Source organism: Penicillium expansum, assembly GCF_000769745.1.
Source record: "Penicillium expansum strain MD-8 chromosome Unknown contig7, whole genome shotgun sequence".
Classification (NCBI taxonomy): Eukaryota; Fungi; Ascomycota; class Eurotiomycetes; order Eurotiales; family Aspergillaceae; genus Penicillium; species Penicillium expansum.
In genome coordinates, this window is record NW_015971304.1 from 175,937 (window position 1) to 201,367 (window position 25,431).

The 25,431-nt window shown below is 48.4% G+C and overlaps 8 protein-coding genes across 8 annotated transcripts; 4 read left to right on the forward strand and 4 right to left on the reverse strand.

The window, feature by feature from the left end:
- PEX2_002700 (C2H2-type zinc finger protein) lies at window positions 1–2,796 on the reverse strand (the record flags this gene model as incomplete). Its single annotated transcript, XM_016737548.1, has 6 exons — window positions 1–218; window positions 283–698; window positions 757–1,795; window positions 1,848–2,132; window positions 2,215–2,628; window positions 2,682–2,796. 6 exons carry the CDS (start codon window positions 2,794–2,796, stop codon window positions 1–3), a joined length of 2,487 nt encoding a protein of 828 aa, XP_016598984.1.
- A 276-nt stretch (window positions 2,797–3,072) lies between these two features.
- On the forward strand, window positions 3,073–3,964 carry PEX2_002710 (SDR family NAD(P)-dependent oxidoreductase; the record flags this gene model as incomplete). Its single annotated transcript, XM_016737549.1, has 2 exons — window positions 3,073–3,619; window positions 3,669–3,964. The coding sequence occupies 2 exons, from the start codon at window positions 3,073–3,075 to the stop codon at window positions 3,962–3,964; spliced, it is 843 nt and encodes a 280-aa protein (XP_016598985.1).
- Window positions 3,965–4,032: 68 nt separating this feature from the next.
- On the reverse strand, window positions 4,033–5,733 carry PEX2_002720 (putative amidase; the record flags this gene model as incomplete). The annotated part of the gene is made up of 3 exons (XM_016737550.1): window positions 4,033–4,979; window positions 5,031–5,653; window positions 5,705–5,733. 3 exons carry the CDS (start codon window positions 5,731–5,733, stop codon window positions 4,033–4,035), a joined length of 1,599 nt encoding a protein of 532 aa, XP_016598986.1.
- A 467-nt stretch (window positions 5,734–6,200) lies between these two features.
- PEX2_002730 (polysaccharide deacetylase family protein) lies at window positions 6,201–7,279 on the forward strand (the record flags this gene model as incomplete). Its single annotated transcript, XM_016737551.1, has 4 exons — window positions 6,201–6,306; window positions 6,358–6,634; window positions 6,689–7,093; window positions 7,141–7,279. 4 exons carry the CDS (start codon window positions 6,201–6,203, stop codon window positions 7,277–7,279), a joined length of 927 nt encoding a protein of 308 aa, XP_016598987.1.
- Window positions 7,280–8,788: 1,509 nt separating this feature from the next.
- PEX2_002740 (uncharacterized protein) lies at window positions 8,789–9,630 on the reverse strand (the record flags this gene model as incomplete). Its single annotated transcript, XM_016737552.1, has 4 exons — window positions 8,789–9,025; window positions 9,066–9,191; window positions 9,275–9,397; window positions 9,454–9,630. 4 exons carry the CDS (start codon window positions 9,628–9,630, stop codon window positions 8,789–8,791), a joined length of 663 nt encoding a protein of 220 aa, XP_016598988.1.
- Window positions 9,631–10,196: 566 nt separating this feature from the next.
- PEX2_002750 (Glycoside hydrolase, superfamily) lies at window positions 10,197–18,091 on the reverse strand (the record flags this gene model as incomplete). Its single annotated transcript, XM_016737553.1, has 14 exons — window positions 10,197–10,883; window positions 10,942–11,243; window positions 11,297–11,447; window positions 11,501–11,671; window positions 11,728–12,895; window positions 12,944–12,985; window positions 13,039–13,716; window positions 14,011–15,066; window positions 15,314–15,336; window positions 15,398–15,758; window positions 15,806–17,169; window positions 17,216–17,444; window positions 17,498–17,673; window positions 17,729–18,091. The coding sequence occupies 14 exons, from the start codon at window positions 18,089–18,091 to the stop codon at window positions 10,197–10,199; spliced, it is 6,771 nt and encodes a 2,256-aa protein (XP_016598989.1).
- Window positions 18,092–19,895: 1,804 nt separating this feature from the next.
- PEX2_002760 (alpha-amylase) lies at window positions 19,896–21,949 on the forward strand (the record flags this gene model as incomplete). The annotated part of the gene is made up of 8 exons (XM_016737554.1): window positions 19,896–20,178; window positions 20,236–20,339; window positions 20,389–20,544; window positions 20,593–20,701; window positions 20,760–20,922; window positions 20,970–21,135; window positions 21,195–21,246; window positions 21,306–21,949. The coding sequence occupies 8 exons, from the start codon at window positions 19,896–19,898 to the stop codon at window positions 21,947–21,949; spliced, it is 1,677 nt and encodes a 558-aa protein (XP_016598990.1).
- A 1,181-nt stretch (window positions 21,950–23,130) lies between these two features.
- On the forward strand, window positions 23,131–24,010 carry PEX2_002770 (GPI anchored serine-threonine rich family protein; the record flags this gene model as incomplete). Its single annotated transcript, XM_016737555.1, has 3 exons — window positions 23,131–23,390; window positions 23,456–23,740; window positions 23,800–24,010. The coding sequence occupies 3 exons, from the start codon at window positions 23,131–23,133 to the stop codon at window positions 24,008–24,010; spliced, it is 756 nt and encodes a 251-aa protein (XP_016598991.1).
- Between the last annotated feature and the right edge of the window lie 1,421 nt (window positions 24,011–25,431).

Sequence of the window (25,431 nt, forward strand, 5' to 3'; positions counted from 1 at the left end):
TCAAATCATAGTTATATACTCTTCCAAGCTCTGTCCAAGCACGTTAATAAACGGCCACTGAGTATTTGTTCCAAACAACCTAGCCCACAGCTTGAGGACAGCTAATCCCAAAGAAGCTGGTTCCAGATCCGGCGGCGCCTCGCCGTCATCCGTATCAATGGACGAATACGCCTCTTCGACGATACAGCGGGTCCAGCGTAGAATGCGAGCTTCATTTTCTGCATCATAATTATTAGCCAACAAATCATACATGCAGCAGACAAAACTTGGGGATGAACATACCACTCAACAACTGATCTGGTCCCGCCTCGGCAATGGTAAACAGCCATTTACTGAGCAACACTGCACATTCCATACTAGCTAGTGAGTGCCGCACGCTCCAGAAGAACGCTTGACTGCGAGCAATGTGGTCTATGCCCAGACGCACAGGTATGCTGAGGGCATGAGCGGCGTAGATGAGTGCTGGGATGAGACGGTAGCTGCGTTCTGGGCGTGGAGAGCGGCGGAGTGCGTTGGCTATTATTATCGGGTCACGGGTCTCCAGGCGGCGATGAGGTCCGAGATTTAGAGATAGGCGGACGTAAGCGAGTCCCAAGAAGGCACTGGAGGTGAATGGGATTGGTCCGTTTTCGTTGTGCGGGTCTAGACTGGATTCTGGGGCTTGTTGCCACACGGAGGTCCAGGAGCGGAGAGCTCGTCTACGGATTCGATGGTTAGAGGCGGGTTTTGGAGGGGATCTATGGGTGGTGGACTTACTCTAGTTTATTCAATTCCTCTGTTGGGAAGGTTGTGGAGTGGTTGCCGTTCGGTAAAGATAGCTCGCTCACGAGGTGGATTCGTTGTAGGAGTCCGTGCAAGAGGATGTAGTTACCCAGTGGAGCTGGGATGGGGTCTAGCGGTTTGGCTGATCGGGACTTTTGCAAGAGCAGGGTCAATGCATCTTGGAAGAACAACTGCTGGGGGCCTCGTTCTCGCTGGGCTGCTTCCCATTCAGCAGCGGTGCTAGCGGCCCATTCGATGGTAGAACATGGAAGACGCAGGTGTATCTCATTGCTGCGCAAAGATGGATAGGCATTATATGCGACGCTGTGAACATGGATAAAGCAGAAAGCAATCAACTTTGTGCGTCGCCCGGATTCTTGATCCGCCCATTCGTACCAGTCGAGGGGTGCGCGTGGGTCAGAGCGGGTTGTATCTTCTGTCAAGCCAGCCTCACGGAGATGTCGAACCAATAAGCCCTGAAGATGGAATGCTTCTTGTACCAGTCTGGCGCTTTCCCACGTGGAGTAGCCCATCAGAATAAGGAGACAGCGAGTGATTTCAGTCTGCTTCCAAACTGCAGTTCTTTCTGCTGTAACTTGTGGTTGGGTGAGGGATTGATCGCCAAAGTTGGAGTAAGGAGATATCCCCAGTGGTATTTGAGAGCCAGCGTTGTAATTTGGCTTGGCTGGGAAACGGGGCTCTCTGGACATCCGTTCAAATAGAACCGCCTTGGAAACGTGGAATATTCTTTCTGCGTTGCGATGCTCAAATCTATATTGAGCTCCGATCGTCATGATAGCAAGAACCACCTCAGGGGCACGTTCATTGATATGAAAAGTTGGGATATGCATAAATGGAAGATGAGGGTGGAATCCTTCAAAGTAGGAAGTAAGATACCGTGTCAATGTGTGACGAGACGGTAGTGCGAAATCCGGAATGACATTGCGAAATTCTTCGAGAGATGCCGCCAGCCGAAACCGCTGGTCTTCGGTGACATTGAATCGTGATATCCTCTTCGCATTTTGGGGAGGTTCTAGAATTTTGTCAGTAGTCTAGAGATTGTAACAATATAAGGTGCTATGTACCAGAATCGGACAGGGTTCCTAGGCTTTGGTCCCCCCTCGGTACAGATGGGAGCCACGATCTGAATGGTGAGTCTCCTCGAGAACCATCTCCACTTCGTCGTGGCCGCTCATGGTGCTCGTGGGTCTGTCGACCCGTCTCTCTTGCGTCTTCCAGGTTAACCTCTTGTGTCTGAGATGTTTCGCCTTCGCTGGGAACCCATTCCCCCGGCAAGCCAATCGAATCCAAGAAATGTGTGAATTCCTGGAAATGATTTAGATCTTCGGGTAGGTAGGGCATCGGTTGTCCTTTTTCGTGTCAGATCGATATATCTCCAAAAAAAAAGGGGGTGGAAATATATGCTCGAGTAACTATCAAAGTTAAACGCACCTGTAGGTCGGTAATCGCCTGGAAGAAGCAGCTGGGCAGCTTGAAGCATATCCGCATCATGCACCATACCCGTATGGGGGTCAATGGCCGGGTTTGGGGCTCCTGCAGTAGCCGCAGGAAGCATGCCGGCGTTGTGATTAGGGTCTAGATATGGCGTGGTCTGTGCCCCAGCCCATTGGTGCACGGCTGATGATCCTGCAAGGGATTCCACAGGTACGGGCCTAGTTGATGTATCATATTGCGGTGGGATAGATGCAGGATGATGCGTGGGCTGGAAATCCGCCTTCGCCGTTGGCTCGGGCGGCGTCGGCGAGGTCAGCCCATCTTGATGTGCGATGCGTGTGTGACGCTTCAATAGATCCCTTCTAGTAAAGGCCGCCCCACAGAAACAGATAAACGGCTTCTCTTTAGTGTCTAGTTTACCGGGTTAGCATTAGCCGCAGGGATCTCCCCCGGAAATTGCTTACGGGTGCGAATGTGTCGCTCCAAATGCTCGGTCCGTCGGAAACTCCGACCGCAGTGTATACAGATACGTGCCCTTGCTCCACGAGCACCCCTGTGCGGCTGGGGTGATGGGGACATTGAAACATTGGGGGGATATGGAGAACTGGTTTGGAGAAAACGAGACCTGCGGGTTGAACAAGTGGATGTCGAGGTGGGAAGTTCGACCCCAACTGCTCCAACTCGGGGCCCGCCGGGACTTTCGGCCCGCGATAAGCGATAAGGGTGGGGCTATTTGGAGATGAAGAAACCTCCGAAGGTATAGAACTGGCATTGTTCACATTCAGATATATTGGGATCATTCTGATTGATTTATGCTTATTTTATCATATCAAAATGACCCAACCACTTCTCAATATGTTTCCCGGTGTTGCGGTAGTCACTGGTGCAGGTGGAACTGGTAGGGCTAGCTCCCGCAATATCATTATCCGTCACTCATATAACGCAGGAATCGGCGCTGCAACTGCAAGGGCATTCGCTGCAGCTGGGTGCACAAAAATCGCCATCACAGACCTCAACGAAAAGTCCTTACAACAAACAGCAGAAGCCGTCACATCAAAATATCCTAAAGTACAACTGCTGGTTCAGGCCGGGAACGTGGCAGATGACCAATTCGCAGATTCATTCATTAATGCAGTTGTACAAGAATTTGGACGAGTGGACTATGCTGTAAACTGTGCAGGTGTTCTTGGCAAGCCTCTACGCTCGGCAGAGATGTCACTTGAGGAATTCGACCGCGTCAATAACATCAACTACCGAGGCTGCTGGCTCTCATCTCGCGCGGAGCTTAGGCAGATGGTTATACAAAGTGGACTCCCTAGCCATGATTCCAATCGTCCACCTCAGCGTGGTGCTGTGGTAAATGTTTCCAGTCAACTTGGCATTGTCAGCCGCCCAGGTGCTCGTAAGTGATATCTTTCTATCCGTGAAACACATTATTAAGTTCGTGATAGCTGCATACTGTGCCTCGAAGGCTGCAGTTATTGGAATGACACGTGCGGATGCGATCGATTATTCCAAAGATGGGATTCGAGTCAACTGTGTCTGCCCTGGCGTTATTGAAACGCCACTGGTAATGGAGAAGCCTGAGGTCCGTGAGGCCATCATGCCAGCAGTGGAGACGGCACCAATGAAGAGGATGGGTCAGCCGGCAGAGGTGGCTGATGCCATTCTTTTCTTGTGTTCTACACAGGCATCGTTTGTACAGGGCCATGCCATGGTGGTTGATGGTGGATATATAACGGTCTAGCTAGTTGATGTGACATGATATAGATAACACAATCCCAATGCTTGAATGCGACAGACGCAAATGAAGTTCTAGTTCTTATCCGTAGAGTAATGCATCTTCTTCCAGTCAAAATTAGTATCCCAGATATGCCCAGCCCGCAGGACCTTCTCTTCCTGCCACAATCCACCAACAATCTGCATCCCAACAGGCAGCATGACTTGGTTATCTTCCTTTGCCGGAGCAAGACCGATAGGTATGGATAGTGCCGGGTGACCCGTCACATTGAAGATGGCAGTGTTGATTGTAAGACCCATACTAGGCTTGAGGGAATCCAGCGGGAGTTCTCGCTTTCCATGTCGAGGGGCAACGACCGGCGTCGTAGGCATTACCAGGATATCATACTTCTCAAACAGCGCTTCGTACTTGTCGCTGAGGAGTCGTCCGATATTGGCAGTCTTGCCGTAGAGATCAGGGAATTGTTTCATTAGATATAGACCGTTAATGATAACGTTCTTTGTGGACGGAAACGCTCTCTGGAAGCCACCGTCGGTCCATGGAAGCCGTGCGCGCTCCATCTCATTCATATAAAGCCCTCTCCGGCCTGTGTTGTGGCCTAAAAGAGTCTGCGCCCCGGCAATTCGCTGCTGAATTGTCCAGATCGCGGGCCCTTGTAGATGCTCAGGAAGAGATACTTCTTCGATTGTTGCGCCCAGATCCTTGAATTTCTGGGCGGCAGTCAACACTGCACCCTTGACATGTGGGTCTACCGCGCTGTGGTCAAATCCTTCAACAAGAATGCCGACCTTGAAGCCGTCTAGTGTGTTCGAATTCTGAAGATCCGCTGCGAACTTGGTAGAGCCTGGCTTCGAGCTACCGAGAGCCCGATCATCGATGCCATCATATCCACTGATAATATCTAGACATGCTGCAGCCTCAAGTGTTGTTCGGGTTAGCGGACCGGCGTGGTCATTCACGGCGTCACCGCTGGCAAATCCAGTGAATGGAACACGGCCATGAGTTGGCTTAAGCCCAACGCCTAAAGGCAAGTTAGTTCATGATACATACACCCTCAAGAAAGGCATCTTACATCCGCAAAACGAAGCAGGAACGCGTATACTGCCTCCCTGGTCACCCCCAATCGTGATGTCCACCATACCGGCCGCAACCAGCGCTGCACCGCCAGAGGTACTCCCGCCAGCCGAATATCCCGGAGCATTTGGATTCTCCACGGTACCCTGAGCACTAGTATACGAAGCAGTAGAGTGGCACATATTTTCACACGTCGATGTCCCATGGATATCAGCGCCCGCCTCAAGCAATCGGGTTACAACTGTGGCATCCGTAGTCGGTGTCCAGGAAGGAATGATATCGCTTCCCAGAAGCTGTGGCACACCCGCAACCGCAACAACATCTTTCAGACTGACGGATTTACCTGCCAGCGGGCCGCCTTGGGGATTACCCCGGATGAGAAATCGGTGTGCCCAGGCTTGCCCGAAAACCTGTTCTGTTTCACTTGGTCGGCGCACATTCTCGCGTGGATACTTTGTCTGATCGGGGACTGGTTGATAGTCGCTTAATGCAGCTACACCTTCGGCGCAGTCGTGGACTGCTGCGAGAAGGGTGTGGAAATCTTGCGCCTCGGCTGGATCGATGGTCAGACCGAGTGGTTTGAGGAGGGCTTCTGCATCGCCCGGCTTGACGGGGTTGCTCCTATAACAACTGTCAGTTTGTGATAAAATCACTGAATATTGAAATACTTACTCTGAAATAGTTGTGAAAAGAACTGACATGGTCGCTCTGTGACACCGTTGGATATGCCCTGGATAGTATCTTCCTTGGGGGATGTCGCAGTTTATGAGGAGTCGCCATTATTGTCGCAATCTTTTCCTGATCCATCGTCATTCTCCAACACTATACATCTTGGAGTCCATTAAACTGGGTCACATTGCCCCCGGTCGCTGGAGACAATGACTGCCTACCCCAACACAACCCCAATTGTGTTGGAGACATATCGGCAATGTGGCTGGAGTTCACAAGGGTAGAGATAACAGGAATGTTCTAATCAGATATGCAAAAAGAAATGTAAATCATCTTATAAATCATTCAATCAGTCAATCAGGGAGTGATGTGGAATTATCTCTCAGTGGGCGACCCTCAACAGGTGAGGGGCTCACCTTCCCCGCATTCAGCCGGTGTTTAAAAGCCAACCGTCTCGCAATTTGCCCGAGATTGAATCTAAAATAATTCATCATCTACAATGGCACCAAAGCGAGTTCTTATTACCTATGGCGTGGATGTTGATGCTGTAGCTGGCTGGCTAGGCTCATATGGTGGAGAGGATTCCACAAACGATATCAGCAGGGGTAGGTCTCAGTATTTTCTTTCTCGGAACTTGTCCTCTAACTATCATTCAGGATACTGGGCAGGCACAGTTGGTACCCAACGATTGTTGAAGCTATTCAAGAAATATGACATTAAAACAACCTGGTTCATCCCCGGCCACTCCCTCGAGACCTTCCCAAAGGACATGGCCGCAGTCCGGGACGCGGGTCACGAGATCGGCCTCCACGGATATTCCCACGAGAACCCGACAGATATGTCTCTAGAACAGCAGCGTGATGTGCTCGACAAAACATATCGGATGTTAACCGAGTTCGCTGGAAAGCCTCCTCGAGGAAGCGTGGCGCCCTGGTACGACTGTCTTAAATTGATGATCTATCAATGGTGCTAATCAACTCCAAATAGGTGGGAAACTAGCAAGGAAGGAGCCCAGCTCCTCCTCGACTACGGCATCGAGTATGACCACAGCATGAGCCACGAGGACTGCCAGGCTTACTACCTCCGAACCGGCGACAGCTGGACTAAGATCGATTACAAGCAAAAGGCCGAAACGTGGATGAAGCCTCTTGAGCATGGATCTGAAACAGGGCTTGTTGAAATCCCATCTAACTGGTACATTGATGACCTACCGCCGATGATGTTCATCAAGGACGCGCCCAACAGCCATGGTTATGTCAACCCGCGCGACGTGGAAGATATTTGGCGTGACCATTTTGACTACTTCTACCGCGAGTATGATGAGTTTATCTTCCCCATTACTATCCACCCGGATGTTTCGGGGAGACCGCATGTGCTGCTGATGCATGAAAGGTAGGCTGTGATAATAATATTGTGCGACTATGACTAACGTTCGATAGGCTTATTGAACATTTCAAAAAACACGAGGGTGTTGAATTTGTGACGATGGAACAGGTTTGCGACGAATTCAAGAATAAGAACCCTCCTCCGCCTGGGGCCTTAATGCCCGCTGAGGCTGGTGCGATGTTGAAGAAGTAAATAGATTTAATCTGAGATATAACAGTATATACCATGATATTGAATTAATCGGACTAGCAAGTTTATCACGTCTCATAATCTTTGGTACTTATCTTATTAATTTACTGCGGTGTATTGTATCTGCCCCGGTCGATTATGTATACCTTCTGTGGTCAATCGCTCTTCTTATTTATCTCCAAGATGACCGTTACTCTAAATCAACCTTGGAATATTACAGACCTGTTGGTGATTATCGGCGCCAAGATACGGGCTACCGGATTAATTAAATTGATCTAAAGATCTATCTCCGCGTCTTTATTGGCAGATATGTTTACCCCAACACAGATATCTACATCCTTCATACCCCAACTGCGTATGTATACCCCAAATCAATTGCTATCCCACCACCCAATCATACCCCATCGCAGATAAGGTGCAGGCTATGTAGGCCAGTCGATAAGGAAGCTATATGTCTTCTGTTTACGGCAAGCTACATGATCATTGCAGCGTCGAGTATCATTAGCGCATCGACTCCTCCTAATGCACTGTTGCTGCATTCGACCTGCACCGTGATATTAAACGGGCTCGTAGCTCGGGGAGACTCGTGGAAAGTTCCGGAACACTTCCAAGGTTGTTAAAGTGGCTTATATAAATGTGGCAGATAATAAACCACTGATGTCGGTCGCACTACATGCTGACAGTGTTGGCAGATATGAATTATATATAAGTGGAACAAGACCGATTGGCACTAAGGTTTATGGCAGAAGTGTGAATTGAGAGCAATATGTGCCAACTATCATCAGCTCTATCTCAACATTAGATATAAAGCTGCCAGTCTTTAAACTTTACCTCGCGTGAATCGCTGTTTAGCGTTAACGATACTTCCCGCAATCCGCTCAACTCACCCTATCAAAATATCTTCCAACTTCTAACCCATGTAATAACCTTTACTAGGCCACTACTTAAAAATCCACTTGCATCTTGACCTTGCCATATGGGTATTTTTTTACCTGTGGGTGGTGTAATTCGTTGGAGGGTTGGAAATCTTTTTCCTTGACCCCCACGCTAACCTATTAAGGTAATTCTCTAACTGAAATAGGCAATACCCATGGGCTTTAGCAAGGCCTCGCTATAGGGTCTACTAAAAAACATATCCTACTTTTAGTCTTCCTTGACTATAAATCCTCCATCGACCCTTCACTCAAAATAATTCAGCTGTACTTATAGCCCCTATTTCCCCACCATATCCCTACTTATTTCTACCGTTTTACGGTGTCCCTACCCCTATGGGTCAGGGAACCAAGCCTTTAGAACAGGACTACTCCGTATAAATCCTCAGATTACACCTGGGCAATATATTTTCAGATTATTAATATAAATTTATACTGACATCAGGGAAATTTTTGCGTTCAAAATGGGCCAAATGAGCAGCCCATGGGTAGGGAGTACCCGCCCATCTGCCAGGTCTATCAGTAGCCATCCACCCAACTATTAAACCAGGTGATATTCAATGATAGACATGGTCTAAAATCAGAAGGAACCGCGCTTCATCCATCGAGAGTGAAGGGAGCTGTTGTTGCGCGCTCGATAACTAGCCTGAGTACCATTACTATCACCCAGATCAAATGCCCAGACGGCCTGGTAGCAATGCGTATCCACCTGGGCTTTCTGGTTGTTGGCCTGGGCGTTGTACGAGCTTGTGGCTGGGAAGAGACCGATGATGTTGTAGAAGTAGGCCTCGTGGGGTGTCAGCATCTCATGGGCAATCTACTTAGGTTGTAGGAAAAGAACTAATTCGGAAACTCACGTCAACGGCACTTTGCAAGATGCGGATTTCAGAGGGAACTTTGGTCTTGGTTGTTTGGTTGATGGATTTCAGCTTGGCTGCGCTGCTGGAAAAGGCGTCCATGAGCTCAAGGAGGGATTGTACGAACTACCGTGATTAAGTAAGTATAAATGACTTCCAACCTTAGAACCTTGGAAGGTTTCATTGACTTCTTTTTGTCATCAACCTACATTTGAGTATCCCTCATAGACATCCTGCTGCTCTGTCTGACCGGCAATGATCGGCGTGTTCGTCATAAAGTTTACATTTGTTAGAATCACAGTGACCATAGTGTCTATCTCAGTATAGATATCCTGAATTTTATTATGAGCTGCTGTGTGATTCAAGGACGGAAAAAAAGCGCACTTACCGGAATTGGACCAGCGTCCGCAGTGGAATTGATTTCCAATACGAGGGCCTTGGCGGCGAATCCTTGCTGTGCTAGTTCATTGAGAGAGTTGGCAATTTCACCCGAGGTCAACGCAGCGACCGCCCACTGCGTGTACAGGCAGAGGGCCACGACGAAGGAGAAAAAAGAGCGAAACATTGGATGAGAACGAGAGACTGGTAAAAGCACGAAAAGAATGGAATAAGAGAAAGGAATAAAAGAATGGGATAAAAGAACGGACTAAAAGAATGAATGAGTGTGTTATCTTGAAAAGAGTGGCAAGAATAACGAAGGCAATTTGCAAAACAAATAAAGATGATGATGACCTTGGAATATATAAGTCCCTTGTTTTTTAGAAGAGAGGAATAATCCGTTCCAGGGTTCCCCTGACTAGGCCTAAAACGGACCCTTGCATATAGTTCCCAATCAAGCTAGTCCTAACTGTGTTGTAGGTATATTAGCGTAGACTATACGAAGTACTGTCCCAGAACATGAAAATCAAGTTTAGATACCTATAGAAATTGTAAATTAATAGTCTTTTTATACACTATATACAAATCCAAAACATGGGGCGACCTTTACAAAGCCTATCGCGCCCTAGTCAATGCAACCCACTATAGTATAATTAATCCTCCAATCACAATACCTACCCCGCACAATGTCAAGTGCATGCAAAACAGAAGAAGGAAAAGAAAAGAAAACGCCAGCCAAGGTTGGAATAGCACTCAAGGTTTCGAGAGTTGTTCCTTGCGATAGAAGAAGATGCAGAGCACGTTGATGGATAGCATGAAGAGCAGACAGACCCAGAAGTCTGCCTTTCCCAAGCCGGCTGCGACGCCAGCGGAGAAATCAGGGAAAACATTACCAGGGCCTAACCTATCCGGAGCTGTCGCGCGGGCGAGGATAGTCGCTATGGAACCGACCACCTGCGCGGCTAGAAGTGTGAAGGTGACATGGAATCGGGTCATTGTGTGGAGGAGGATCATTCCAAACCCTGTATTGGCGTGAGTCAGTTTGTGTTGTGCTTCATTCGTCGTGGGAGGAAACTTACCGACACCCTGAAGGGAATCCAAAACTCCTAGCCAGAGCCAGAGTGCTCTACCAAGAAGAGCTCCGGCTACAGGACCACCGGCCCAGGGGATGTACGTGGCTATGTTGGAGGTTGACCACAGGATCTGGGCCCATCGAGGAGCACCAAGACCGACGGCAAAGATCGGAATGAACCAGGCGTGTCTCTTGGAAAATACGTGGAAGACCCAGAGAGCTGCCGCCCAGACGAAGATGAAAAAGAAGAGGACAAGGAGCACGACTTGCCACACGGATGCATGCTTGCTGGACCAGAGATAGAGCCAGTTTCGTCCGTACGGTGCCGACAGCCAGTAGTTCGATATGAACACCATGTAGAAAAACCACTGCAAGACACAGCGTCAGAATCAAAATTAGCTTGAGGGGGAACTGGAAGAGACATACAAGAATGATGCGACGGCGGAAGAGCGATAGATAGAATGTCGGCACTTGACCTGGTGCTTGTCTATAATATGCGGGAAGCCCAAAGAAGACCAGGGCTCCCAACAGCCACAGAAGACAGGCGAGTCCAACTCCGATCCCGAGCAAAGCGTTTGGATCAGTCATGGCAAGGCTAAATTGCGTGCTACCTTTTTGGTTGAGAGATGCCATCCAACTACCCCAGTACCAAAGGAAACTGATGAACAGTTGCTGAGTGCCTTGGATAACAGTGGCTCTGTAAATCCAAGACTTCAGAGGCGCCCCACCTGGAAAAGAAAGTCAGATAAGTTCCATACTTCCTGAAAGGATTGTTACATACCTTCATCTCCAAAATTGAGGGCGAAGAAAATCGAACCACTCGAAGATGCGAACGAATACAAGCCAGTTCCCACGTTTTGTAGCCATGTTTGACTAATGCCGCTGTGGATGGGACCGGCAAGACCGACAAACAGAAAGGCTAACCCGTATATCTGCGGATAGTTAGCTTGCAACCTCGTAAGCCAGGTAGAGCGCGTGAACATACAAAGAAAGGAATCGTCAACACATAGATTGAGGGGACTAGACGGAAGACCAGCCACCATATGATCGAAGAGACAAGATAGATGGATGCTAGAATGTATAGCTTTTCCGCCGTCTGTCCAATCTCACCGTTCAGGAGTGTGATCTGGTACGAGTTCAAGGCGAGAATTTGGCCCTAAAAGAATCCTGTCAACGGCTGTAATGAAGGTTTTGGGTAGGGTTACAACTCACGATAGCGAGGAAGATGGAGTACACAGGCCAATCACCCAGCTTCATCAACATGAAACGCTTCAAACCCGTAGGGGGAACGTAGTCATGTGGAAGAAGGAATTGGCCGGCATTTGGGTTTACACCTGGACTAGGGATTGGCGGGGTATCTGGTCTACCCGTTTCATGAACCATGAAGCGAAAGACAGAGGGAGCAGCAGAGGGAGCAGGAGACGGCAAGGGGGACTTTCCCAGTTTGACGTCGCGGTATCGATTGAACCAGTCTTTTTCACTCTTCTCGAGGAACTCCTCGATGCAGAGCTGATCTTCGGAGTTCTTGCCATTCAGATCAGCAAGCTTCTTCTCAAACTTATCCGCGTACTCGTTATTCGCATCCGTGAAAAATGGATCAACTTTCTGCAGCTTGTAGTCTTGCTTCTCCTTTACTATATCGTCGACGCTGACCAGACTCATCATGGACGCCCTTGCGTCTCTTCGGCTCAGCAAACCGTCTTCCAATCCTGTGCCGTGAACTGGAGTGCTGGCACCGGATTGAGCAAAATAGGCTGTAGGTGTCCCAAATGGCGATGGAAATGGCGATGGAAAGGGCGATGGACGGACACTGCTGTCCTCTTGGACGGCTCTAGAAACGGGCTCGAAATATTCCCCATCGTTTACCGTTGAGTAAACGATCCGCGAGTCTGCGAGAGGGTTGGAAGACAAGGGTCTGCGTCTTGGGTTGGTGTCAGAATCGGGCTCGTTGTCGGACATGTTTAGACTGGAAGACAGATTTGTCGGCGAGAAAACGTGATCTGAGCCTGATCGAGGTCCAGACGGTCTCATTTCAGCCGTAATGGGCCTGCTCGGCGAGACAGACGCGGTGGAGCTGCGTGATCGGCTGTGTTCGCGGCTGTTGTTTGAGCTCGACGAGACTTTGCGAACACTTTCTGGGACAAAGCTGCTGCCATAGGAAACCCTCAATGAACTGCGATCGTGGCGTTTAGAGTACTTGGCGTGCTTTTCGATCGAGGTGGTTTGTAGGATTTCCAGACCCTCAACCCACTGTGCTACGGGGAAGCGCTGCTTGCCGGATCGTGCACGCATGAGTGCTCGTGTCTCCTGGGACGATTTCAGAGCGTCGTTGATGGCCATCTTGAACTGTTGGGTAAGGTGTTTTGTTGTCATAGACTCGCTACAATGGGTTAGTCTGAACATATCTCAAGAGAAGATAGAAACTCACATTGTGTACCACCAGCCTGGCATCTGCCCAAGGCCACCAACACTAAAGAAACATAGGTTAGCACTGGTGGTAGATTCAAGCCCGGTCACTCTTACCGTGATCCCACGCCCAACGCTCCTTTCCGTCCGAATTCCACGGCCACCAGACCGAACGGTTCATCACGCGAAGGAATCAAGGCGAATTCAGCGCCACTGAAAATGAAGGGTGGTAGTGCGGTGAACTCTGGTTTGGAATAGACCCGCCCAGGGTAGAGCTCTGTGAGTCGATTCAATTTCATCGCGGCAAACCTTCCATATAGATCAATGACTGGACCAATGCACATCAACTGGACCTTTGGGTGAGCGTCTAGAATGGAGGGGAAAATGTCTGCAATCAGATCAACGCCCTTTTGCATGGACCAACGACCGACAAACACAAACAGCTGGGCCTCTGGGTCAACTTTGAGTCCTGCCCATTCTTGCGCTTGTCTCTTGAGTGTGGCACGACCGGCTTCAAACTCCCTATCAATGATAACATCTTCGAGGTTGTTGTTTTCGTTGTGAACCCACTCGGCGATGTCAGATGGATCGGGGTTTGGCAGTGCTCCAATGTGCTTCAGGCCCCAGAAGATAGGATATCTGGCGTAGGATCTCTTGCCGTATTTCTTGGAGACACCCACAGCGCCGAATCCGCTTTGGTGGATTTTCAGATAGTTGGCAGCTGCATGAAGAAGGTTAAATACCTCGCCGAACTGTACATACTTCTTCACCAATGCATGGTCGAGGTTATAAACACTGCAAACCTCTTGACTTTGCAGTTGAGTTTGCATTGGCCACATGCCTTGGAATTCAGCATTATGCAGAGACAGGCAGCATGGAATCGTGCGAGGTAGAAGATAGAGAGGGGCAGCGGCACCATGGTAATCATTGATGTGGTAGAGGTCAATAGCCGGGAATCTCCTGACCGCTTCAGCAATACATTGATTCCAAGTAGAATAGAATATAGCCGAATCCAGGTCATCCATGCGAGCAGGGTACGGCTCTGATTTGGACTGAGCTCGGAACACAGGCGCGTCTAACAAGACGTACGTGATGTTATGCAGCCGATGATACTGGACATCCACTTGGTAGTTGTTGCCAAGAACGGTGATTACCATCGGCTCACGGGGATCGTCTTTGGGGTAGTCAACTCCTCCAACACAAGGGACCACCCATATGAGGTCCTGCTGGCTCAGATGTTTCCCCATCAGCTGGGCCATCACACCCAGACCACCAATCTTGATCTTGATGGCCCAATCTTCGATATCGTATTCCATGGTTGCAATGAGCACGGTCCGTCGGCGGGTGTTTACCGTGGCACCAGCAATGCCTCCACTTTCAGATGAGAATGGGCCCACGGTGGTTAGAGCAAGTTCGGGATTAGAGTCCCTGCCATTAGATCTATGGGCCACCTTTTGAAAGGCGCTCACGAATGGAGCGAAGCTTGATCTTTTCTCGGTGACACCAATTTGGTTGAATTTGACCTGGTAAAAGGCCTTCAGGTAAACAAACACCGCACCGACAGCGGTAGTGACAGGCACAATCGCTAGCACGATGAAGATGGCCAGCTGAACCCACCTGGATCCTGTGGGTGTAGCGTAGACCTTAAGATCGCCGTCACCCACCGACAGCGTGAAAGCAAGATAGGGCGAAGGGGGCGGGATGGTGACGTTGAATACATTGCTCAGCAGCGTGACTGGAGGGACCTGATCCAGAACGTTGTCTCCATCAATGTCCCCAAACACCTGCGTTTGATCGGCCAGGCCGTCTTCGTTTAATCCCCAGACGTTGAATGCAACCTGCACAGGCCATTCGCCCATGAAGTGAATTTCCCACAGGCCAGTGACGTTGTTAATGACCATTTTGTTGGAATAGCCAGCGTCATATCCAAACTGGTTGAACACGCCTTCGATGAAGAGATTTGGGAAGCGACGTGGGGGATTGTATGCCCATTTTGTGTCTCCGTGCTGCCATTGAGAACTACTTCCAGTCAACTTGCTCCAGTATTGGGCAATAATGTGTTCTCCTTCCCAGGCTTGCTCCACGGTGCCAGTCCAATTTTTGCCGGGGATCGTCGTGTTAAAGCCGGTGTATGTCATCCAGGCACTGAATGTAGCTCCAAAATCCAGCGAGTATCGCCACATATCTGCGCCAGGGGCTTGCGGCATTACTGATAAGGGCTCAGTCTCAGAAGACGGGTTGTCGAACAGGAGCGTTCGGCTGTAGTTGGCCAACTGTGGCCAGACCATCGGATTGTTTAGCTCTCCGATACGGAAAAGAAAGTGGTCGACGGACTGCCCGACTCAATTAGTATTGTGGCTTTCTCGACCCGTATAACGAGGAATATACTTACACCTGTGGATTGATTTCCATCTGCTGTAGTCACGTTGCTAAGTGTGACTCTGTGAACCCCTGGAAAGACATTGCTCAAATCTACCTCGTAGCTGAAAACGCTAGTGAGTGCCCCCGGCCATGTCACAACATTGGTCTCTTCAATAGGTTGGCAAGAGACCGAGGTGGTATCAAGCTGTGGGGTCTCATTGTCAAGCGCTTTGGACGTGATCGTCAGCGAGTTGGTGATATCCCCGCAATCCATCTCCTGAGAGAATTCGAAGCCAATTCGTACCGTCTCCCCACTTGTTCCCAGGGGCACAAGACGAGCATCATGTCCCGGGGAGAAGCGTGTTATATATGGGGAAGGCTGCACAAATTTATCCTTCGGAACAAAGGCTTTGAACCCCCAGGCCGGCATAGTAAGGTTGGGATGACACCCGTTGGGAACATCAGATCCTTCCAATCTACTCGTTGTCAGTAACAGGAACCAATTTCAGAATAGCAACCATACCCAAGCTTAATCGAGCTGTTAGCCAGCGTGAATTCTTCGAACGGTGGAAAAAGGTTTTTGACCGTTGTTCCCGTAGGAAATGGCGAGATCAAAGCGTCCTTACTGCTGCAGTTGAACTGGTGTTCAACTGTTTTGTTGTCATTCGAATACACCAGCCAGACGCTCTGATTCCCCTGTCCTTGGCCATCGAAATTCTGCGCATCCACAAAGCGCGATCTTAGGACACTCCACATTCCAGTCTCGGTCGGTGTCCCACTACTGCCTGGAAGGTAGATGTCGAACGTGTGGTTAGACAATTGCTGCAGGTACCAGCCATCGTTCAGAGCGGGATAGTTTTCACGCATCTCAAACATCATCTTGACGAGTCCTCGCACTGGGTGAGACGGATCGCGGTGATCGAGACTGACGGAATCATCTGCGCATCCAGTCAGGGAGCGCTCGAGCGGGAAATCAACGTATTTCGATGATCCCAGCTTGTAGCATCCGTGCAGCTGCCATGCCTGAGCGGATGACATGGGTCCACGACCGAAGACATAGTTGTCAGCCTGGTTGTCGAGTACGTAGAATTCCTGTTCCTCGCCCCAGGAGAGGATGGGGATTCCAGGCATGACCAACGAAGCGACGTATAGACCTAAATTCTGCTTGTGGGTCCCGTTTTTGATCCCTGGCCACCTGAAGACATCCTGATTCGTGACACCAAATTGGTGACGAGGATCGAACTTGCCGGTGTTCGTGTTAATCATGTCGTTGGTCTGCACAAGAGCATTCCAGGTCTCCACAAAGTTGACTGGCGGGTCGCCTTCGGCAGTGTAGATTCCATCTAGACTATACGGAACTATGTTAGCTTGAATAAAATGAAATTGGCGAGGGTGAGAAACTAACCCTAAAAACCGGCTGAGACCACGATATAAGGAGTAGTGGAACGCCGCCCCGTCCAGCGCGGACCTCTCCGCAGGTCTCAAGAAGAGATCCTCATCTGACTTGTCTGTCTTGTTCGTCATCATGAACGCTTCGGTCAGATTGGAGATGGTTTGGTTTATCTGGTGACCGCGACCGATATAAAGCGAGCCAAAAGAGTTTCCCGCCACAATCTCTCCGGGAATATAGAAATTATCCTTTCCCACCCCCTTGGCGCAATCCCGCATATACTCGGACCATTCTCCAAGAGAGTCAAGAGTAACTTGTAAAGCTTTGTCGACGCGGTATCCGTCGATATCAAGCATGGTGATGGTGAGGCACGAAAAGTGTTTGATCTTGGCTAGCACGTCCGGTCGCCATCCACGTAGACGATCCTGCACGAATGCGAATTTGGATATCTGCCCTTCCCATTCGGTGTAGTTTCCAAAGGCGGCAACTTCTCCATACTGTAGAGGTCAGTCATGCTCAATCTTAAAAGAAAGAGAATATTACCTGATCAAATTCACTATTCCGACATGAAGCACCAAGGGTTGTGGTGGTCAAACCGGTACCGTCATCATCCCAGAACCGAGGATACTCCCAAGGACATTCATCCTCAACTTCATTTCCAGGCTGAAAGTCCCAGTATCGACGGTCGTACTTCCATACATAGTCGTACTCGTTGGGGTTGATCGGCGCGGACTTGTTCAAGAAACCCTGGAAACCGATAAGATCGCCCATTCTAACCACAATTAGCAAACGACATCGGAGGTTGCGCAAATGGATCCCACACACGTTGCAAAGGTATTATCAAAAAGAACATAAAGCCCACGCCGATGCGCCTCAGATATCATTGTGCGCCAGTTCTCGATTGTGCCAAAGTGATGGTCCAGCAGAGTCAGATCAAGCGGGGAGTATCCATCCGCGGCCCAAGGGAAGTTGATATACGGTGTGCCGGCGAGATACACGCCCTGGATATGGTCAATATATTCTTCGCATCCAGTTTTCCTGAAGCAACAAACGCACCTTGATCCCCATACCCTGAAGATAATCAAACGTATCAACCAACCCAAGAACGTCGCCGCCATGGCGGAACTCGTTGGAGGTCAAGATCTGTTCCCACTGTGTTTCATTCGCGTTATCGTTACTCGGATCGCCATTTACAAATCTATCGAGGAATATCGTGTAAAAGGGGAATCGCCAGTTCTCCGGCGAAGGGTTGTATGAGTGGTCCTCCCATCGACCCGAGTAGTCGAGGGGGTGTGTCGCTGTCTGATTTTGATTAAGATTCCAGTCTGCTTCCTCTGGAAGATATGGCAGGGATTGCGCAATGCGTATATATGTTGCAACAATGGCAAGGTAACGAGCGATGGAAGTGAGCAACTCCATTCCGCACAGTGAATGCCACTATGATGACATTCACAAAACACGCTGTTGGAGCCTCGACTGCAGACAATCAACCACGGTGTGCATGCCAGGATGGAAGAGATAACTCATAGAAACAGAGAGACTGAACGGTTCATAGGGCGCAGATGCAGAAAAGATAATGGATACTCCGAGCTGCCCGGTCCAATGCAATAGAATACCAATCACTGTTTTGTAAATCAGCATAGACGCAGGTATCAGGCGAACGGCTGGAGACCTGAGCGAGCCTTGCTGTACAGCCTCAATCCACACCAAAGCATATTCATACCCACGCTAAGCGGCCGAGCGGGCCTAATTTAGGACTATGGGTCTCAAGCTGGTATACGCCATACTTGGTGGGGGTTGGTATACATCAGGTTCCAGGCCCAAGCCGGAAGGATCAGATCTCATAGAGATGGAGACAATCTGACACACTTCGGTATAGGACATTCGGTGTAGTCTACCGAGCTGATCCAAAATACGAAGTGGATCTTTGTTCGATAGCTTATATGGTGGAGAATGATTCATACGTGGTTCCTGCAAACCTTAGAAGCTATACGAGCTTTCAAGACAATCCATGCCAGAAGTAAATCATCGATCATAAAGTGAAAATATGCTAGATCGGGTATCCTGCCTACTATAAGATAGAACACGTCATACCTGATACAGGACTGACCTATGAGAAAGAGTGAGAGGTGGATATGATGATAAGGGTGTGGCTCGTTGCGTCCTCGTATTGTGTTTTAGATTTTGTTCACGGCCACTCCGTCCCTGCTGCTAGGGCTGCGGCATAGCGCAATTGATGGTCGGCAATTTGTACACTTTGCGCTCGACTTGGCGTAGCTGAACCTGCCGATGGTTTGCTATTAACCTGTTGAGGGCCAAAAGATCAAATATTCAACGGGTAGGCCGAACTTCTCCTTATCTAACCCCAATGACGCTTTCCAGACCGAAATGGAATAAATCCTAGCTGTCATCCTTGGACCCCCATGTGGACGAGTACAGGGGAGTGGAAAATAACCCAACAATCAACCATGCGGCTCTTCCCACAGCCCAACACGCTCAAGTACCATGGACAATGATCGGTAACTAAAGTTCTACCGCAAAAGTTTCCGTAGACCCGTCCTGACCAAAAACCTAAAAACAATCCCAATCTGTTCATTAAATGAGAACATCATTTGTCAAATAGATATAGATATTCAGGGAAAGATATCAAATAGAGAATTAAGTTACATTATTAGGTCAACTAACTTAATACAAAAAGTTTGATATAGTGATCTACAGATTAAAGACTATAGAGGGTACTAAAAAGATGTATAAAATCAAAACTTTTTTTAAAAAAACTACCTAGGTATACAACTCTCTATATAAGTTTTTCCCTTACATTAAGATAAAAGTATATAAAACAATTTATGACCTACAGGTGTAATTATTTACCTCAGGTCCAGGCTAGCGTAGCCCAAAGACGAGTAACTAGGGCCCGACCGTCTACCGTCGGAATTTATGCCCTCGATTGGGAGGCGGGATTCCCAAGGATCAGCGAAGCCTACCGATCGGGCCGAAAGAATACATGACCGGAACACTAGGAACAGGAACATATCATTAACATATGTATTACACATACAGTACGATACGCACGTACCGCACCTTACATATGTAAATCATTTTCACCACATCAATTATATATGACATTGTCAGTTAATTTAAGTACATATGTAGCCTTTTCATTGTCTCTAATTTCATCCGTCATTTGATTCTCCTTCGACCTGTCATGCAAACGCCACCGACAATGTGGTGGTGGAAGGTTTTGGTGGTTGCTGCCGTTGGGACAGTACATGCGGCTTCCCGAGACCAATGGCTCGGTCGGTCAGTCTACCAAGTGGTCACCGATCGCTTCGCTCGATCTGATAACTCAACCACTGCTTCTTGTGATGCAGCACTGGGAGAGTATTGTGGAGGGAGCTTACAGGGCATCATCACCAAGCTCGATTATATTCAGGAACTCGGGTTCGATGCAGTTTGGATATCTCCAGTGCAAAGTCAAGAGTCAACTCGCACAGCAGATCTCTCAGGTATGGCCGCCCTTGACTGTCAAGGAATATAGAGAACTAACGATCGATGGATGATAGCATACCATGGATATTGGCCAAACGACCTGTATTCCATCAACTCCCATTTTGGCACCTCCGATGACCTCCAAGCGTTATCCGCAGCGTTGCACGCGCGTGGCATGGTGAGTCGCCAGCTACCATGCCTATTCACGAATCTGACATGAAAAATAGTACTTGATGCTGGATATTATTGTTGGTGACATGGCCTGGGCTGGGAATGCCTCCACTGTCGACTACAGCACATTCAATCCATTCAATGATCAGAAGTATTTCCACGACTACAAGCTACTCTCGGAGGACCCCATAAATGACACCTGTGTTCTGGATGTAAGTCTGTCATCGCATGTTATGAGAGCATTGCTAACCCTTTGTCAGTGTTGGATGGGAGACAACACCATATCGCTTCCAGATCTGCGAAACGAGGATCAGGAAGTCCAGCAGATGCTGGGCACCTGGGTTTCGCAGTTGGTTTCGAACTACTCCAGTATGTCTATACGTTTCCCCATCTCTTCAACGGATTTAATAACAGTTATCATTTTTAGTTGATGGCTTGCGAATCGACAGTGTCTTGAACATTGCTCCTACATTCTTCTCCAATTTCAGCAAGTCAGCGGGTATTTTCACCATGGGCGAAGGCGCCACAAGAGATGCATACGGTTACTGTTCTCTGCAGCCTAGTCTAAGCGGACTTTTGAATTATCCGTTGTAAGTAGCCCATCAAAATGCACAGAGGGCGTGTTAACACTTTTTAGGTATTATATCCTCACAGAGGCCTTCAACACGACCAACGGAGACCTGACCAGGATTGTACAGTCCATCGACTACATCAGGACAAATTGCGAGGATGTACTACCCCTGGGAACTTTCACATCGAACCAGGATGTCCCTCGCTTTGGCTCGTATACTTCAGACATATCGGTAAGTCGACTGCATCGGGTATTTTGTCAGCACGTATTAACTTTATCACTCCTGATTAGCTGGCTCGCAACATTCTCACAATCAGCATGATCGCTGACGGTATTCCCATCCGTATGCTGCGCCCCCAAAAATAGAAACAAAAGCCAAAGATACTAATTAAAGAAATACAGTCTACTATGGGGAAGAACAGCACCTGTCAGGTGGATTCAACCCTGTCAATCGGGAGGCCTTATGGCTTACCAAATACTCGATGAACTCGACCTCCCTGCCATTGCTAGTCCAATCATTGAATCGCATTCGATCATATGCGAGCGGTGACGGTGAAAAGTCCACGGTCGCTCCGAAGTCAGGGAGCGACTATCTATCGTACCTCTCATTGCCAATCTACAACTCAACAAACATCTTGGCCACGCGCAAGGGATTTAGCGGTAACCAGGTTGTGAGTGTCGTGTCCAACCTTGGAGCCAAACCAGCCACCAATGCCACCACCAAAATTACGCTTGGCTCCGACGGCACAGGATTTTCCTCCCGACAAAATGTGACCGAGATCTTGTCTTGCAAAACATTTGTTACTGATGCAGGCGGGAATCTCAATGTGGACCTCAGCTCGGATGGAGGGCCTCGGGTGTACTACCCTACTAAAAGCCTAAAACGAAGCACCAATATTTGTGGAGATGATACCCGAACATCGACAACCTCCTCGGCGAGTCCGAAGACTTCCACCAGCGGTGAGAATTCTTTATTCGGTTTATCGTGGGAGATGAGGACATTGGTAGTCACGATTGCAGTGACCACGTCTTTCATTTCCATCTAATTCTCTAGACCGCCATTCCCTCTGTTTTGATCATGTTTCCTGTACTCCGTAATGGTTTTTTATTTTGCTTGTTGACGTTATTTTCGATGGGTTCGGCAGCGGTTTTACTATAGACGAGATACTCCCTACGTTTAATTATATTGCTTTAATTTTACATCTCGTGAATTACCGCGGAAAATACGAGATATGTTGAGTAACTAGAAACTCCGTACTTGGAGCAGAATCCCGACAGTCGCTTTTGACTATTGGGCACAACACAGATATACGTAGTACAAAGTATGTAGCCTCATCGGGTGAATGTTACCAGTCATGACCGGTATTCATTCATACCTGTAAGTAACGATACAATACAACGAAAATAAATTTCCAATTATGATAACCTCGATTTCCGAGCCGTGTCGGTTTACTCCGTATTTACGGCACTTCTCAACGCTAACGTAGCGCTGACATGATAGTAGGCCTTAGTCGGAAGTTTAATCCTTTGTAAGCAAGGACCATAGACCACAATGCGTGTCTTAGAGACCTGATTGGAAAGATAAGGTGCGATGCTGACTTTTATGGTCCCAACACAATAGGGCGGGTCGCTGATACAGAGATGATCTCAGTAGTTCCCGTTCGTGATTGCCCTACGTGGGTACCAGAATGACCTATGGATTTTTTTAGTTTCTCCATAAGAGGCTCGGCTCATATTTGAGGTCTCATTCTGCTTCTATGCAAGGCTTGCGCTATCTCGTATTCTCATGCGCCCCCTTCAGTTAAAAGTTACTGGCTTCTGTATATAGCTCTTAGAGTTGATTGTCTCAGATTTGATTGGAAGGATAAGGTGCAATGCTCACTTTGGTAGACCCAACACAGTAGGGCGGGTCGCTGATGTAGAGGTGCCCGTTCGTTGTTCCCTTACGTGGGCATTAGAATGACCCCTGGGCTTTTTTAGTCTCTCCATAGGAGGCTCAGCTTATGTTAGAGATCATATGCTGCTTCTATGCAAGGCGTGAACTGTCTCGTATCCTCAATGCGCTCGGCCTGAGCTGAAAGTTGCCGATTCCTGTAAGTTGTATATAGATCTTCCAACAATATAGTTCGCAGTCTATCGACCAGAGATATATAGTCTATTCCTAGGAAGTAGCAGGACGTTTTCTCTAGCTCATTCTCCAGTGATTCAAGAATTCCATTCAATCAAAATGCGCTACTCATTCACCATCACGGCCCTGAGCCTCCTCTCATCGGCTTTTGCCATCACCGTCACCACTCCGACATCAGACACGGTGTGGGATTTCTCCACTCCCAAGACTATCAAGTTTACTAGCGTTCCTAGTGATCCTTCAGTAATTAGCATCATCCTTCGATCTCAGGATGGCTCTTTCCAGACCAAGTTGGCGGATAACGTCAAGACCTCTGATGGCGAATACACGACCCAGCCTAACCCTAGCATTTCCAACGGGTATGTAGAGGATAGTGTGGGTAGACAGAGAAAAAACACACTAATGACATTCTGCCATGTCTTAGAGATGACTACGAGATCCAGATAATTGATTCTGCTGGCCAGCTCGCCGTCAGCAACACTTTTACTGTTGAGAAGGGCGCTTCAGTTGATGGTACTACATCCTCGTCTTCTTCCATCTCCTCCACTTCCACCTCCTCTTCTTCCACGTTTTCTTCCGCCACCTCCTCCTCCTTCTCCACTTCGTCTTCCGCGACATCCACTGCAACCACTGCAACCACTGCTACATCCGTCACCTCCACCTTTACATCCTCGGCATCTCCAACACCCACGTCGTCGACTAGTCCTTTGTCTTCCTCAGGCATGATGCAACTCCGCACAATGTTACAAGGCGATCATACTAACACAGCTTTTCCATCGCAGGCTCCACCACCGCCACCACCACCTCCTCCTCTTCTACCTCTTCTTCCACGACCTCGTCTTCCACCTCTTCCGACGCTTCATCCACCAGTGCCTCCGCCTCCGCTCTGCCCTCAACTGGTGCTGCGGCGTCTCAATTCAGCACTCCCAAGGGAGCCATGGCTCTATTCGGTGCTGCTGTCGCGCTCTTCTACGTCTAGGTCATGTGAATCAGATAGCATCGTGTCTGAAGAGTGCATGAAATCGCTTTTGAAGAGAAGCAGAATCAAAGGAAATATGTGCCATGATCATGTTGAATTCTCCTATTCTTGAAAGCTTGTGTCGGGTTGGAGCGAAAGCGTATAGACTAGTATTACAGAATTTAATTTTTTGGGGGTTATATCTATATTCTAAATCGAGTTGAGCGACCCTGCTAGTTTGCAGGGGCTAGTTGTATGGCCCGTACGGACGCTTATGCCCGAATTATATATAAAAATAGTATTCACGTAATCGGGCGAGTCTAGGCACCGGATACCCCACCCACAAGTACGTTACTATATGTATATATTATTTATTTCTGTAGGGAAGGAGCATTAGGTATAATACGGAAAGGACGTCTATAATTAAAACAATAATGATAAATTATCCTTACAAACGTAAGTAAATATAGTAAGTATACGAAGAATATATATATATATATATATATATCGAGATGTAGGGTGAGCTTGAGCATAGTCTATTTTATGCTAAGAGATATATATACGAGGTATAATTAGATTAATTATGGATTATATAATATTTTAATTTCGAGTCTCTAGTCTCCCAGAACTGAAGCCCGATGTTGGATTTAGCCGGAACGATGGTCATTGGTGTGTGCTAACTAGCGTGAGTTCTCGCATGTCGAGTAGCCCATGCAGCTCAAGCCTGGGAGTATCTATAAGGCCCCTTTCTTATTGAGTAGCGCCTGTCACACTCCATAAATATTACACAGTCAATGATTAAGAACAAGAACATGGACTAATCCTCACCCCGCATTGGCATGTTAACACTACCGAGATGACCCGATTTCGCGCTCAAACATTGAGTCTTTGGCAACCTAGCCTCACAACAGGGATCACGACCGCCGTAATGGCATTTGTGTCCAGCGGTGAAACTCGGATTGATCACGCATGGCATCACACTGCAAGACCTCATCATCAGCTGTGTGTTTCAGTCATGCCTGCAGGCTAACATTGCCAACTGCTGGTTGTCGTGCACGGGGATCTCGGCGTGTTTCCTTATCTTGGGGTGGGATGACTTTTGCGCTAGTGGAGCCTAGTTGCGCAGGGATTCAACGCCGTGCTCCTTAGATTGAGGATTATTGGAGGGGTAATACGATTAGGAAGTTCATAGCTCTTTTCTGTGTCGCGTCGGCACAAATTGCAGGATTATAGCTGAGGGGAAGGGGTCCACGGAGATATAAGGCTGTGATCTATTGGCCAATCCGAGAGGGCGATATACAAAGTACAACATACATAAGGATCGATAGACCCTTAAAAAGAGAACAGATAAGGGCCTGGACTTATATAGCGGATTAAACTAAATTATAGTAAAGAATGGACTCTACGGAGTACTAAGACTGTACTAAGACACTTAGGCCCAT